This window comes from Podarcis vaucheri (assembly GCF_965113315.1).
Source record: "Podarcis vaucheri genome assembly, chromosome: 8".
NCBI classification, from domain to species: Eukaryota; Metazoa; Chordata; class Lepidosauria; order Squamata; family Lacertidae; genus Podarcis; species Podarcis vaucheri.
Window position 1 is genome coordinate 25,149,322 of NC_138766.1, and position 17,349 is coordinate 25,166,670.

At 42.7% G+C, this 17,349-nt stretch overlaps 1 protein-coding gene across 2 annotated transcripts in view; it reads left to right on the plus strand.

The window, feature by feature from the left end:
* LOC309538663 (glutamate decarboxylase 1-like) overlaps positions 1-11,150 on the plus strand; it is a 31,462-nt gene extending 20,312 nt beyond the window's left edge. Inside the window, exons 12-16 of one of the 2 annotated variants that reach the window (XM_082234453.1) lie at positions 1,334-1,412; positions 3,382-3,531; positions 5,449-5,556; positions 9,236-9,284; positions 10,888-11,150. In XM_082234453.1, the coding sequence (XP_082090579.1) occupies positions 1,334-1,412; positions 3,382-3,531; positions 5,449-5,556; positions 9,236-9,284; positions 10,888-10,940 (439 nt within the window). In that variant the 3' untranslated portion in view covers positions 10,941-11,150. Of the gene's footprint in view, positions 1-1,333; positions 1,413-3,381; positions 3,532-5,448; positions 5,557-9,194; positions 9,285-10,887 lie in introns of both variants that reach the window. The other variant, XM_082234452.1, reaches the window with a different exon arrangement.
* Positions 11,151-17,349: the final 6,199 nt, after the last annotated feature.

Sequence of the window (17,349 nt, forward strand, 5' to 3'; positions counted from 1 at the left end):
TTAATCTGGATGGTCCCTGGCAAAGACCCTGATGTTGGGAAAGATGGAGGGCACAAGGAGAAGGGGACGACAGAGGACGAGATGGTTGGACAGTGTTCTCAAAGCTACCAGCATGAGCTTGACCAAACTGCGGGAGGCAGTGGAAGACAGGAGTGCCTGGCGTGCTCTGGTCCATGGGGTCACGAAGAGTCGGACACGACTAAACGACTAAACAACTAAACAACAACAATGACAAATCTGGATGGAAGGAGTGTGCATGTGTATGTCTAGAATCCTTTGACTTTGACATGGCTGGAATGTAGCCTCTTGTCAGGGAGCCGGCAAGGAGAGCAGGTCGTTCGCAGATCAGAGAAAGAGAGTGAAACACTAGCTAACGTACAGTTAGTTTCTTTATTAAGAAAGCAGAACAAAGAGCACATGGAGATTTCTAAGGATTGCTCCTGCCTAGATGAAGCAGTTGCCCGGATTGGCTTGTAACTCCCCCTCCACTCTTACTCCTTCTGTGTCAGGCCCCTTCCTCCATCTACGGTGAGCCCCAGGGGACCTTCTCTGTGTCTGCCTGGCTCTGTGTTCTGTGGTATGCAGCAGACGTCTTGTTCTGGCAGTGGGGGGTGGCTACAGGCTGTTAGAGAAGGTGTCAGAGTAGCTCCGTGGTGGACCCGCCAAGTCTGATTCCTGTTCCTGTCCTGTTTCCTCCTCTTCATCATCCTCCAAGCTCCCAGCCTCCAGTACTTCCCAGCTCTTCCCTTCCTCTGTGGTGTGGATGGTTCCCCCCCCCCCACCAGGATTCTGGGTCCAAACCCTTTCCCTCTGCACTTTCCATGGGGGGCTCTTGGCTAGGTGGCTTCCTCATCCAGCCAGTCCCTGACACATCTTCTACAAAGAGTTGCAGCTGTTCCCCTGTCCACCTTTTGCCTCACTTTGCCCCACTGTTATGCACCCGCCCCCAAAAAGTTGGCTGAACAAGACCCCTCCACCCCTGATGTAAGAGACCTACAAGTTTATTTGCACTCTGTTCCCTGTTGGCATAATTTCATACAATTTTTATTTTGGAACATCAAATGCTGCGTCCCCATTCCCTTGAAAGTCCTGCTGACTTTTCATTTTGCTTCCCCCGCCCCCCGCTCCCCATTTTCCTGTCAAGTTGCTTTGATGATAAACCTTGTGGATCAAAGTTGCTGATATGAACATCTCTATAAAGTATTATTAGGTCGGTGACTTCATCACTAATGCTTCCAACTAATATTTATGTGTGCGTTTATATGCTTCAGAGTTATACGACCCATTTCAAACCTGGCACATTCATTATCTTTTAATTTTCTTCTTTACCTAGGGCTAATTCTGTCACGTGGAATCCTCACAAGCTGATGGGAGTTCCGCTGCAGTGCTCTGCTTTCTTAGTCCGTGAGAAGGTAACACACACCCCTTTCCTACCATGGACAGAGCTCAATATCTCAGGGCAGACACAGGATCCCAGACCAGTTTTCAAAGTTCCACACAAGCATGACTAGATTTGCTGTCTGATGCTGGGATGTGGCTCCTATTGCACCTGGTGGGACTTGCTTTAGAGAAAACATGCGTATGACTGGGTTGTAAAGTGCATTTAGTTGTCTGCATCTGTGCTAGGCTATATATCTGGAGGCGATGTAAACATAACAATATGTGACATGCCAAGCTGAATGCAGTCCATCAGCTATGTAGTGTAGCCTGCTAGATGCTGGCTGTGTGCAGAGTCAAGGATTTTGAAGTATCCAGCAGGCCATAATATGGGAGTGGACTGCATTCAGCTTGGTGGGTCACAAGTTGTACCGAGACTGTTTGAGTTGATCTCTTTGACACGAACACACTGGCTGGGGCGACCCAGCCAGATGGGCGGGGTATAAATATGATGATGATGATGATGAATACTTGGGTTGTATCCAGACTAACTCAGTCATTCTTATTTAATAATATTTATATACTACTTGATTGTTAAAAAACCATAAACCTCAAAGTAAGGCATCCCCAACCTTCGGCCCTCCAGATGTTTTGGACTACAATTCCCATCATCCCTGACCACTGGTCCTGTTAGCTAGGGATCATGGGAGTTGTAGGCCAAAATATCTGGAGGGCCGCAGGTTGGGGATGCCTGCTCAAAGTGGTCTACAAAAGGGATAAGACAATAAAAGTATTTATAAAAAAACAGATTGTGGTGGTCCTGATGGCCTTGGCCAACTGGATGCTGTGCTGACGGATCGGCCGAGCAAATAGATGGGGGGGGGATAGATTCAGCGGAAGCCTGCCTCCCACAGGTCCGCTTCCCATGCCCCGCCCCCGAGGCCACTGTGAATGGGCAGGTTTGACAGGAACCTGTGAGCCTCCACAAAGGCCGAGGGGGACGGGGGAAAACAGCTAAGATGCCGTGTCGCGTCTGGGGGAAGAGGAGGCGGCACATCAGGCCGCAAACGCTGCTCATTGGAAGCAGCTGATTTTTTTGCAATACAATTTTTTATCAAATTTTTGCAACATTTTCACAATAATCTTCATATCAAGTAATTACATTGTTTCATAAATTGACTTCGCACCCCCTCTCTACCATGTTTTTACTCAAGCCTTTTCTGCTGCATTATATCTTGATCGATTACAAAAAGTTTCTCTACGTACCGTGACCTTATCATTTTTCTTCCACTGCTTTTGTCTCGAATCCTGCCTGCGATTTCATTCGACTATAGTTAAAACAGCTATTTAAAGCGCTGAAATCATCACTGAAATCAGTGATAAGCTAAATATAGATATTAAAACACATGTAAACATTCTGCACATCTGGGGGGTGCATGTCTGAAGCAGTTACGGAAAGGAGTGCAGTGAAGGCACCTACTTGATGTCAATAGGCAGGGAGTTCCAGATTGTGAGTGTGGCCACACTTAAAGATCAATTTCTTACAAATCCATAGAGAGTATTATCTACATCTGCAACAGTGCCAGATCCACAGACTGAGTGGGCATATATGGGGAAAGGTGATCTCACTGGTAGAATCTCATGCTGTAGCCCCACTGAAATCAGTTGTATCTAAGGTAATTGTGACTAAGTTATGCCATTTATTTCAATGGGGCTAAAACATGACCATTGTCATCATGCCCAGCTTGTGGACTTCCCTTAGCCATCTGGCTGACAATTGTGGAGATCAGGATGCCAGGCCAGATGTGATTCGAGAGATCTGTTCCAGCAGAGTTCTTTTTTATGTTCCCTGTACACATGCATATCATGTTCAGGCAAATCTCTCAGAGCAGGTTCTACAAAATCATTAAAATGTCAATAAATTATGTTTACTTCCTGTCACTGAATAGTTTCAAACGTGATTTCAAATGCAGCATTATCTTAACAGTTCTATCCCTCCGCTAGGGTCTTCTCCAAGCCTGTAATCAGCTCTGTGCCGGATATCTCTTCCAACCAGACAAACAGTATGACACAGCTTACGATACTGGGGACAAGGCAATCCAGTGTGGCCGGCATGTTGACGTATTCAAGCTGTGGCTAATGTGGAGAGCTAAGGTAGGAAACATCTTGCAGGGATCAGAATCCCACGTGGGAGGAAGTCGCTGAGATATATTGCATAACAATGACGTCCATCATGAAAAGATGAATCTGAAGCCATGGAAGGGAGGGAGAGGATGGGAGAGAAGGGGAACTGCAGCTAAAGTGAGGTTGCCAAACCCACAAAACTCTTCTATATTGATGAACCCAGGGCTTTTTTTCAGCTGGAACTCACTTGAACTCAGTTCTGGCACCTCTTAGGTGGGCACCATTGCCATTTCTAAGAGAACAAGGAAGGTGTTCATGGTGAGTTTTGGCATCTCTTTTTGTAGAAAAATAACACTGGATGCACCTGCTGAGGAACATCTGCCGCAGAGTGATGCGTTAGTTTCTGAGGGTTATTCCAAAGGACATGTTTTATTCTGCTCCAGAGGGTAGAAACTGAAGCAGTGGATTCAAATTACAAGAAAGGAGAACCTGGCTAAACCTTAGGAAGTAACCAAACAATTAAACCCCTGTGTTGCAAACAAATACCAGTAATATCCAAAGGCAACATGATGACCAAGTACAACAATGTGATGTCAATATAAATTCTTTATATAATCTATACAGAACATTGAACAATATGAATATATGAAATATGCACTCTCTGCAAAACGAAATAAACAGAAATCTTCTAAATCTCTGAAAGTCACAAAATATGCACTCTTGATGGATTCTCTTGAAAACATAGAACCAAATAAACACAAGTCTTATGGGTCTCTGAAAGTCTCTGTGGGCTTATCAAGTCTCTGAGAGAAGCAACCATATAGAGTGGTTACATAACTTTATGACCACTGCTCCATAGCAATCGTTGTTATACAACTCCATTCACCATATGGATGGGATTATGAAGCATTTCTGTAGCCTTCTGCTGTGATGAAGAAGAATTCCACGAAACAGTGGGTATATCCGGAATCACTGTTCACTACGTCTGTTTGCGGACCACTTTGGCTGTCATACAACAAAGCTTTACGGCTTGTTTTCAGCAGATAATAATCTGACCCATTGCTTCTCTCTCTATGTTTTCAAGAGAATCCATCAAGAGTGCATATTTTGTGACTTTCAGAGATTTAGAAGATTTCTGTTTATTTGGTTTTGCAGAGAGTGCATATTTCATGTATTTCATATTGTTCAATGTTCTGTATAGATTATATAAAGAGTTTATATTGACATCGCATTGTTGTACTTGGTCATTGCATTGGTGTTGCATTTGGATATTACTAAACATCAGGAAGGACTTCCAACAGTTGAATTGACTACCTTGGAAGGTGGCAAACTCATTCATTGCAAGTTTTTAAACAGAGGTTGGGTAGCCATCTGCCAGGGATTCTTTAGTTGTGATTCCTGCTCCACATGGGATTGCACTAGATCACCCTTGGGACCCTTTCCAAGTCTACAATTCTATGATTCTGTGACCTCATGCAGAGGCTTGGTCCATCAAGCTCACGAATGTCTACACTTGGCTGGAGGTGTCTCTCCAGGGTTTAAAGACAGCGCCACCTGGAGATGCCAGAGATGAACCTGGGACCTTCCGCATGCAAAGCAGTTGCATTACCTTTGAGTTTCAGCTCTTCCCTGTAGGCAGTGCACATGTTGTCTAATTCAGAGATGGGGAACCTGTAGCCCTCCAAATGTACCTGGACTACAATTTCTACAATTCTTGACCATTTGGCATGCTGGCTTGGGCCAATGGGAGCTGGAGTCCAGCAACATCTGAAGGGCTGCAGGTTTGTTCTGGATTTCTGCTATACTTGTAGCCTACGGACACCTGGTTTTTGTAGGCTGACCTGTGAGTGCCCAGGAGGCTAGATTTACTGCCCTTCCTTCCTTTAAATAGTATGACACAGTCTAGATGCAAAGTGAACTCTCTTTCCCTCCACTGATATCTTACAGGGCACACGAGGATTTGAAACGCTTATCAACAGATTTCTGGAACTTGCAGATTACCTTTACAAGGAACTGAAGACAAGAAAGAACTATGAGCTTGTGTATGGTGCTGAGGTAAGTATTGAACAAGGAGAGTAGTACTGGGTTACACATTGATCCTGGCATCCTGCCTCTAAAAACAACAGGTCCCAGATACTACAGAAGTCCTGTTTTCAAAATGAGAGATCCCTTTGAAATCCCAGGGTATAAATTGCCACAGAAGCTCAGCTTTTGTGTATGGATTGGTTCGGTTAGGCTCAGGACTGCAATACTTCATGGATCCTCTCTCTCTCTCTCTCTCTCTCTCTCTCTCTCTCTCTCTCTCTGAATCTACCCAGACCCTGAGATCATCTTTTGATGCCCTTCTTGGTGTGCCTCCTCCATGAGAGGTCAGGAGGGTGTCAACACGAGAACGGGCCTTTTCTGCAGTGGTTCCCCATTTGTGGAATACTCTCCCTAGGGAGGCTCACCTGGCACCTTCCTTACACACTTTTGGTGTCATGCAAAAATGTTCCTTTTCAACCAGGCCTTTGGCTGATTAACTTCTGATGCCCTTTTAAATGTGTTGGGGGGGATTATTGGCTATATATATATATAGTTGTAATTTTATGTTGTGAACCGCACAGAGATCTATGGATGAAGAGTGGTATACAAATTTAATTATTACTAATAAACAAACAGACTAACACACAACCCAATAGGAGTGACTGCCTCTAGCTTTTGGTATAGGCTCTTTGAGCTACTTCTGTTTCCTGTTTTCCAGAGACATTTTGTTTACTAAGTTCCACTCATCTGGCCATGTATGTGACTCTGGGTACGAGGCAATTCCATTCAAGTGATTGTTTCAAAAAGTATATTTAAACTTTGTTCATCATGTTGGGTTTTTGGCAAAGTGGAGAAGTGATGATCAATGTCTCTGTGCTATCTGTCAATCAATCTCAATCAATCAGTCAATCAATGGATTGGAAACCTGTGATCCTCCAGGTGTTGGGCTACAACTGCCACTTTCCCTGACCATTGATCATGCTGGATGAGGCTGGTGGGTGTTGGAGTCTAATAGGGTTGCCATATGTCCTCTTTTTCCAGTACACATCCTCTTTTCCATGATGAGAGTCATCATAGAGATCCATAGTTAAAAGCAGAAGTCGGCAAATGTGTCCTCTTTTTTGCTTTTCAAAATATGGCAACCCTAGCAGTCTAACAATATCCAGAGGGCCACAGATTCCCCACTCCTGATCTACAAAAAACATAGGGTTTTTTAAAAAAATGACAAAAATTAGTCTGAGTCAATGTAATCAAATGTTGAGCTGTTTTCATTTTTGAAAAGAAAAGGAAAAAATGGATATTTCCAGGCTATGTGGAACTCAATAGAATTTCCAGTGATCTTTGAAGTTGGAATGCCTCACATGGCACACCTATGATAAGTAGAAGCCAAATAAATTAGGCAAAATAAATAAATTATTTTTCTCAGTTTTTTTTTAAGGTCTACGAGCCACAAATTGTTGCTTCAGCTGGTGTAGGATTGTGATGATCAATAAAATACTTCCAGCAAGTTTTCTTCTGCAATGTATGCAGATACTTGTACTGTGTATAGTAATGAACCACAGGTAACCTCACTGATTTCCCTGAGCTAGTAATGCATAAAATGCTTAGTAAAGATGTGAGTATCTGAAGGAGCGATCATCAGTTTTACACAATATCCCAGAGGGGAAAAAAACCAGGCTAGGAAATGATGCTCAATAAGAACCAAAGATATATTAAAAGTAACCGAGAGGCTTTCTGATTCTAGCTGGCCGGTGTAAAATATATAATGTAAATATACTGTGAGATGCAGACGCGCTCTGCCACCAAATATGTGTGGTTCTTATGGGATGTTGCTGCCTGAGTTTCATTTGTGCCCAGACGTGCTATGCTGAAACCCTGTTTCCTTCCAATTTGATGTAAGCCTAGTCTGGGGAAAAGAGGCACCTTTAAAGGTAAAAATAAATTCACTTAGATTCACCAGTGTCCTAAGTGTGATGACTGTAACTGGCCATGATTGGATACCAGGAATCATTTATTAATCAATATATCACAGAAGCAGTTCACTGAAATCCGTCTGTCGAATGAAAACTGTCTGTCCTTTCAGTATATTGGATTGTGTCCAATGGAGATTTTGCACTAGCTTCTGCAAGTGCTTTCACATTGGCCTGATGGTTGCCAATCCCTTCAGCCCAATGCACGTCGCCAACCCTCAAAAGCTTCTCCTGAGGTCTGGGGGGACAGTGTAAAACAGAGCATCCAGGGCTGCAATTGGAACAGGGCAGTGGTGAAAATATGGTCTCTTGCTTTGAGGCAAGTGGAAACACTTCCAGCGGCACAAAGCCACCTGTTTGCAACCCAGTGTCTGAAAGTTAGACTTCAAGCATGACAAATTCAACGCTGAATTAGGGCTGCAGTGAATTCAGCCTGTCGTAACCCACAACCCTTGCAGTTCGTAGATGAAGACTCTGATGTGGATGAGGTTCAAGCCACTTCCTTGATGGGAGAAACTTATTCAAAGGATGAATCTCCTATGTTATCTCTGCCTCTCTAGCTTTGCAGAAGTCAAGGACTAGAAGATGATAAGTTGAGGGCCTTTTTATCCAGCCAGCCAGCTCCTCCAGGGAGGCAGAGCTTTATCACTGGTTAGCCTGTACATAAAGCTTCATTGAGCTTCATTGGGTTCTAGCTCCTTGCAGAGGTGGCATCTATTGTAGCAGCCTTAGCAGGGCCTCTGGGAGCTGTCCAAGGTACCACCTGCTTTCTTTGTCAATAGAAACTACTGTGAGCTTCCCCCGTGAGCTTTGAATGTCAACGCATTTCATTTTCGGATCCACAAATTCATTTGGAATACATGTCTTGGTTGAGTTTATTCTTGGCTGAGACCTTATTCATGACTGAATTTGGGCGATCTTGGGCCAGTCACTCACTCTCAGCCTAAGCTGCCTCACAAGGTTGTGGTGAGGATAAAACAGAGATCTACACACTCCACACTGAGCTCCTTGAAGGAAAGGTGGACTATATTTGCAACAAATAAATGAATACTTTTGTATAAATTAGAATTCGGACTTTTCAGACATTGTACTGAGAGTGCTGACAGTTGTCATTTGACAAACTGATTTTATCGAACCATTTGTGTGACATATTTGCTAATAAATCTGGATTCCCAATAGTCATCCCACCCGGGATTTTGGTACATTTAAATGATTTATTTTCACTTTTTAAAGCCAGCTCTTTCCCAGAGACCAGGCTTATATCATACTGGGATGAATTTAGATTTCACAGTAACATACAACTGACTCTTGTAGGACTTTTTTTGAGTAATGATCGTTTTGCAGCTGCCAGCTAGATTATGAAGCATCTCCGGGACTTTTTATATATTTGGAGTCTTACTAAACATTGGCTTCCATGTTAATTTTGTGCAAGGAAATTGTGAAAACCAAGATTCTCTCCTTCAGATTCTGGAATCTTTTTGAAATATTTTATATATTAAAAGCTTAGGGAGAATCACTGGGCTTAGGTTTGCTTCACATTCACACACAGTAAGCATTTGTGAGTGAATTGCACTAGAGAAATTGCTGAAAAAGAATTGTGAAGTTTAGAATCTGCCCAGGTGGGTTTAATAAATGGAAACATTTGTTGAAGATAGACATTGGCATTCTGTAATTTGTATTTTATTTTGTTTGTCTAAGCCTGAACTCACCAATGTGTGTTTCTGGTACATCCCACCCAGCCTTCGAAAGATCCCAAAGGGACCAGAGAGAGAAAAAAGACTACATCAGGTAGAATTTCTCATGCAAACCTTTTTGTCAGTCACGGAAAGTGTGTACAGAAATAGGAACACCAATGCTGTTGTTGTGAAGATCTGTTGCAGACCCCAATTTCTTTCATCTACACACCAGAACTAGGGATGGTCTGTGGCAGTTTTGCATATTTTTAAAATATATAATTCCATTCTGTTGCATTTCCATGTCAATCTGCAATTTTAGGGGGAAAGCCTCTCAGGAATATTAAGGCACAGTTCTCTTAAAACACATATTTAAATGTGTTTTGGTGCATTCTTCAACCCTGAAACTCTTGGATGCTGATTCCTAGAGACTGGTTCCCTCCTGCTGCTGCCCATGTCATAGTCCTGAGAGTGTCCTAGCTGTTGTGCTTATTACATCTTTGGAAGTTTTAGCCAATCATACTACAGCACCAGTGACTAGACACCCTTTTAAAAGGGCTGTTCATAATTGTCTCATAATGTAAGTCCTTTCTTTGCATTTGTTTCCAATACTTGTATTTATTTTATTTAGAGAAATTTATAAACTGCTGAATCAAAGCGCTCTCTTAAGAGGCATACGTAGTAAAATTGTACCTAAAACACAGCAAAAACCCACATATAAATAAAAATAGCTATTGTTCAAAGCATTGAGAAACCAGTAAAACTTTGGAAACAAAAATAGTTCAATAGATTACACGTGGTGTAAGTTTGCTGAAAAAACTGTTCAGCTGTCATCTAAAACAAAATAATAATAATAATAATAATAATAATAATAAGAAGAAGAAGAAGAAGAAGAAGAAGAAGAAGAAGAAGAAGAAGAAGTTTATAACCCACCCATCTGGCTGGGTTCCCCCAGCCACTCTGGGCAGCTCCTAATCGAATATTAAAAACACAATACAGTATTAAACATTAAAAACTTCTCTGAACAGGGCTGCCTTCAGATGTCTTTTAAAAGTAGGATAGTTGTTTATTTCCTTGACATCTGATGGGAGGGTGTTCCACAGGGCAGGCGCCACTACTGAGAAGGCCCTCTGCCTGGTTCCCTGTAACCTCACTTCTTGCAGTGAGGGAACCGCCAGAAGGCCCTTGGTGCTGGATCTCAGTGTCCAGGCTGAAGGGTAGTGGTGCAGACGCTCCTTCAGGTATACTAAATTTAGAGAGGATGCCTGCCAAATATTAAAAGCGCCTGATAAATCTCTTCTTCTGGATGAGCCAGTGTGGTGTAATGGTTAAGAGTGGTAGACTCGTAATCTGGTGAACCAGGTTTGCGTCTCCACTCCTCCACATGCAGCTGCTGGGTACCCTTGGGCTAGGCACACTTCTTTGAAGTCTCTCAGCCCCACTCACCTCACAAAGTATTTGTTGTGGGGGAGGAAGGGAAAGGAGATTGTTAGCCGCTTTGAGACTCCTTTGGGTAGTGATAAAGCGGGATATCAAATCCAAACTCTTTTTCTTGTTTCACATGTCCAATGAGTTCCATCCTTTCTTTACAACCAAACATTACAGTACCGTATCTACTCTGCTACACATCCAGACCATTGCTACTGCCTATTCATGGAACTAGTTCCTAAATTATTCCAGAACATAATTGCAACTTTTTTATATGTATCCATGTCTAGGTTGCTCCAAAGATAAAAGCGAGGATGATAGAAGAAGGTACTACAATGGTTAGCTATCAGCCTCACGGGAACCATGTGAATTTTTTCAGAATGGTCTTCTCTAACCCAGCAACCAAGAAATCAGATGTTGATTTTCTCTTGGAAGAAATTGAAAGGCTTGGGAAGGATTTGTGACAGCTGGCCATAAATCTCAAAAAGTGGGGACCAACATTTCATTGGTGTAGTGAATCCTGTTTAAAGTTTTGTCACTGTTGTTCTGATGACCTTGCGTGCGTTATTGAGGCTCTTCAAAATAGGAACAAACCATGGTTAGAAGCTGCTCCTCTTTAAAACTATCTTTAAATACAAGAGCTATTAATGTAGCATTTAAGGTGGGTAGATGATAGACTAGTAGATATCCCATATCTCTGACTTCCATGTGTCTAACAATGTCAGCACTTTTTAGGTGGTGGATTTTAAGCTTGCATAAGGTCTGTGAAGGGACGCGGGTGGCCCTGTGGGTTAAACCACAGAGCCTAGGATTTGCTGATCAGAAGGTTGGCAGTTCGAATTCCCGCAACAGGGTGAGCTCCCGTTGCTCGGTCCCTGCTCCTGCCAACCTAGCAGTTTGAAAGCACATCAAAGTGCATGTAGATAAATAGGTACTGCTCTGGCAGGAAGGTAAACGGCGTTTCCGTGCACTGCTCTGGTTCACCAGAAGCAGCTTAGTCATGTTGGCCACATGACCCATTAGCTATACGCCAGCTCCCTTGGCCAGTAAAGCGAGATGAGCGCCGCAACCCCATAGTCGGCCACGACTGGACCTGAAGGTCAGGGGTCCCTTTACCTTTACCTTTAAGGTCTGTGAAACTGGGGTTGCGGCTCTCATCTCGCTTTATTGGCCGAGGGAGCCGGCGTACAGCTTCTGGGTCATGTGGCCAGCATGACTAAGCCGCTTCTGGCGAACCAGAGCAGCGCATGAAAACGCCATTTACCTTCCCGCTGGAGCAGTACCTATTTATCTACTTGCACTTTGACCTGTTTTCGAACTGCTAGGTTGGCAGGAGCAGGGACCGAGCAACGGGAGCTCACCCCGTCACGGGGATTCAAATCACTGACCTTCTGATCGGCAAGCCCTAGGCTCTGTGGTTTAACCCATAGCGCCACCCGCGTCCCTACTAGATTATGTGATTCTTCACATATTTTTTTTTGCATTTTAAAATTTTATTGGTTTCCAACCAATTATACATTTTATCCATGTTACAACATTCTTATCCATTTTTGACTTCCTTCAACGTTACTGACAATCATTCGTAGTAGTCCTTTCTTACACATTCCATTCTTACATATTGCCATTTTTCCTCCCTTCATTCATTATTTCTAATAGACAATACTTATTAAGTCTTTACAGTGCCTCTTTAAAACCCACTAGCGTTGTATTTACATCACAGTTATTTTCCAGATAACCCACAAATTTCCCCCAGTCTTGAATAAACTTTTGGTCTTTAGTATATCTAATTTTCCCTGTTAACCTGTCAAGTTCTACATATTCTGTCAATTTTTCTCTCCACTCTTCCACAGTTGGGATTTCCTCCTGCTTCCATCTCTGAGCTAACACAATTCTAGCAGCCGTTACCGCATACTGGCAAAGCTTGCGATCTTTCTTTTCAATATCCTTTCTTACAATACCCAGTAGGAAGGTTTCTGGTTTTTTAGCAAAGGTGTATCTCAGCATCTTTTTCATTTCGTTGTAAATCTCCTCCCAAAAACTTTTAATTTTTTTACATTCCCACCATTGATGGTAGAATGTCCCTTCTTTCTGTCTACACTTCCAACATTTATTGTCTACCTTATACATCTTTGCCAGCTTCACTGGTGTCATATACCACCTGTAAAGCATCTTCATCATGTTTTCTTTCAGTAGGGTACACGCCGTGAATTTTATATTCACCTTCCATAATCTAACCCAGTCTTCCAATTGGATACTGTAGTGATTCTTCACATTTGAGTGGGATCAGAAGGATTGCAGATACAGCAGGAGGACTTGAGCTGGGTAATCTTGCCAATACTGCAGAAGGACTCACGATAGAGTCTTTGCTGAAGCACTAGCAACGATCTGAGGGGAGAATCTATCCTGCATGTATGAGGCATAAAATAAATTGAGGATGGGTTTTTATGGCTTCTCTGAGTCTCGTTCCATTCTCACAGGTGATGCATCCTTCCCCTGGGCAGCTTTTTTATGGTCTTATGAAACTTCTCTGAACAATAATGACTCACCCATATATTTTCACATCTGTGCTATGTGTTATAAAACATCTCGGTTCAAATTTTACGAATGCTCTCAATGATTATAGAAGCATTAACTGCCTATCCAAACCTCAAGGGGTCTGCATATCACTTCCCCCAACAACATATATTCCAATCCTGATTTAATTTGTCTAACGTAAGTTAGTATATACTATTTCTAATGTTCTGCTTATCACATTTGTTAAAAGCACCTAACTCTTAGATATTAAGAGTCTCCAAAAGAAATAGCCTCATGTAACTCAGCATACGTAGATATTTTTAAAGGGCTATGAAGCTTCACACACACTAGATTTCCCCCAGTCTTATTAAGAAAATAATCACCCCACAGCTATAAAATTACCATTAACACAAGAACATTTCTTTTATCTGACACTTCTCCAAGTTAACCCCTCTGTGTCTCTCAAAAAACAAAGAAATAAACCTTAAGTTACTGACGCTACATGCAAGCTGGAAAACTAAACTTTGTATATTGTAACCATTGGGTGAATTGGGCCCATATTCACGTATAAATTAATTTGTTCACCTATATAATTTGATTTATCAATACCAGGTGACCTGATAACTTGAAGCTGGATGTGTGAATGGGCTCCATAAAAACGTGTTAGGTTTGAAGTGATATGAAAGTTGTATCTGTGATATTTGATCTATAGTTACAACACCAAACTTCACAATGACCCAATTTGGAATACAAATTGGGTTGAACTACTTTCAAAACAAATGTCACCGATGTTCGCTGCATCCCTTCACTGTGGTTGGCTAAACACTGTCTGTTCCATTCCCCATATTGCCTGTGGCTTAGGGCCCTCATATTTATGGGACCGCTTCTCCCAGTATGCCCCACTGAGGACTTTAAGGTCCATGAATAACCATAGTTTAGAGGTCACTGGCCCTAAGGAAGTCAGACTATCCTCCACCAGGGCCAGGGCCTTTTCAGTGATGGCTCTGACCTGGTGGAGTGCTCTGTCCCATGAGACTAGGGTCCTTCAGGATTTAACCTCCTTCCGTCAGGCCTGTAAGACAGAGCTATTCTGCCTGGCTTTTAATTTGAATTCAGCCTGATCTTTTATTTCCCTTCCCTTCTCTTCCCTCCCCCTCCCCTTTTATTAAGATTACCAGCTAATTCTTCCCTGGCTTCCTCGTAGGACTAATTCAGTCAGCTAGCCCTGGTGACTATCTAATGCTTATTGGATGGATTTCCCCCAAATTGATTTTTGAACTTTGAATTTTATTGTCATTCATGCTTTTATACTGTATTTTATGCTGCTTTTATGTTGTATTATGATTAAGTGATTTAAATTGGTTTTTGGATGCCCTGAGCCCAGTTCTCTGAACTGGGAAGGGCGGGGTATAAATAAAATTTATTATTATTATTATTATTATTATTATTATTATTATTATTATGTACCTGTTAAATCAGGAATGTGGTCCTCCAAATGTTGTCTGACTTGTATGTTTCTGTTCTGCCTAACGCAGGCCTTCACTGCTACCAAACAGTAGCTCAACATTTCAAACGCGTTGGTAGGACCACATGGAAATCAGACATAGAATTTGGTGTCACCTGCATACCAATGACTCTACAACCCAAATCTCTGAATGACTTCACCCAGCAGATTCATGTAGATGTTAAACAGCATGTGGGGCAAGATGAAGTCATAGGCCACTAGCCAAAGTGAAGAGCAACATTCCTCAGACCATCTTCTCAATTCCATCTCTTGCGAATGAGTTCAACTCTGGAGAACCACTGTGCTCCCCCCCCTAGTTCCATCCCTTTGTGGTAACCCAGTTAGTGGCATCAAAACCCAGTGATAAATGCAGGAGAACCAACAGGGTGCCATTCTTCCTGGTTCCCACCCCTGCCTTAAACCATAATAGGAGCCAGGTTGATGACTGGAGATCTGCCTGCTCTGCTGTAATAAATGGTGGAGCCTTGGAGCACAAATTAAACAGAAGCCCAACACATTCTGCTGATCCAGGCGTTGCTTTTATTTGTCTATAAAGTGCATTTTAGCATATTGTTCCCTTGTTCGCTTTACAAAAGAAATGGATGGGGGCACTCTGCGACGAGCTGCAAAGAGCTTGAAAATGGGGTTCTGCATTCCGTCTACAGTAAAAGATCAACTCTAATGAGCTTGCTTGCAACATGCAGTTCACAGGTAGTCACAATAATAAGCACCTTGTGAGTATTTTATGTCCTACCTGCTTGTTGCAGCTTGCTAGTATAATGGCAGAACCTCCTTTCTCTGAAAAGAAATCCCATCTGCAGTGGCTTTTGGAACAAAAGCTTGATACGCCCCAAGCTATTTTTCAGCTATAAAGCATGTATCACACTGGAGAGGGGAGAAGATGCTCTACTTCTGTTCAACTCCACTCGTCTGTTTAAATGACGAAGAGAGAAGATAAATGATTGAGTAGGGTTGCCATATTTCAAAAAGGGGAAACCCGGACAAAAAACATGTTGAGCTTTTCTTGGCGAAATCTCAAAAAAAAAAAAAAGAAGAAGAAGAAGAAGAGAAAAAAGGAAGAAGCTATTTTTAATGAAATTCGCCAAAATCTACACTACTGACATGGGCTGCCATACATCCGGATTTTCCCAGACATTTCAGTGATTTCCGCCCAGATGCCTGGACGCCCTTACATCTGGGAAATTACGGACGTATGGCAACACTAGGTAAAGGTAAAGGGACTCCTGACCATTAGATCCAGTTGTGGCCGACTCTGGAGTTGTGGCGCTCATCTCGCTTTATTGGCTGAGGGAGCTGGCATACAGCTTCCAGGTCATGTGGCCAGCAGGACTAAGCCGCTTCTGGCGAACCAGAGCAGCGCATGGAAACGCCGTTTACCTTCCCGCTGGAGCGGTACCTATTTATCTACGCACTTTGATGTGCTTTCGAACTGCTAGGTTGGCAGGAGCAGGGACCAAGCAACGGGAGCTCACCCCATCACGGGGATTCAAACCGCTGACCTTTTGATCAGCAAGTCCTAGACTCTGTGGTTTAACCCACAGCGCCACCCGCATCCCTATTTCAACACTAGATTGGGGCAATTTTCGGTTTAGGTTTGAAGACTGCAAGCCGTCAAGGGTCACTTACCTAGAATCCTTTGCTAGTTGTGGGTCACTTATGGTGCATTTGATAAGGGGGTAGGATTGGATGAGGAACTCCCAGGGTTCAAATAGCTGCTCACTGTTGGTTGCATTTATATTACCCCTTTATCTGTTGGAATAAAAAAATGGCCTCCTCCATTTTATCTTCATCACTAGCTTGCAAGGTAGGCTAGGTCAAGAGACAGTGATTAGCCCAAGGTCACCAATCAGCAAGGATTTGAATCTGGATCTCCTCAATCTGACACTCTAACCACTACTTGGCACACACTTTTTTAGCTGTTGTGCTCATGGGTGTCCTTGGACAATTCACTGGCTCTCGATTTAACCTACTTTCCTGGATTGTTATGTGGCTAAAATGTCACCTTAGGAAACCATTTCACATCATGGCTCCCTGATGAGTGTGTTTGTATAACAGACTTGCATTCCTACCCTTTAACATTTTGGTTGCTCATTTTTAAACATCCCCCTGAAAGTGGGATACAAATAGGATGAATAAAAGAAAATCCCCCTTTGAACTTTGAACTAAAATTCTGGTGAATTTTCAAGATGACTTTTCTTTTTCTTTATTAAAAAATAATAATAATCACACTGATGGTGGAAATGTGAAGAACAGATTTTAAGATGGGGGAAAATGAGAAACGGAGGGAAACTGAAATTGACAGGCTCACTCATACCTCCTAACTCTGGATATGGCTGACATTGGATACAACCTATGAGGGGTGCTCATGAGTTTTGCTCCACCCTCAAAATTGTCCCTCAGAAATTGAAATACTTTATACTTTATTGTCACTTGTATAACTTGTATACAGTGTGATTACACCCCTCACTCAGCTGCCTTAGTCTTAATTCCCCTCGTTTACTGACGCACACCCGCCAAACCTGAAAGTCAGTTGCCCTATTGTTATCTTTTCCTTCAGCAGCCTAACAGCCCACAGATAGAAGCTGTTCTTTACCCTGTTGGTGCGACTAATCATGCTTCTATATCTTATGCCTGAGGGCAGGAGATCAAGAAATTGCCGGCCAGGGTGTGAATCATCCCTGAGAATTTTCCTCACTCTCCTGAGGCAACGTTC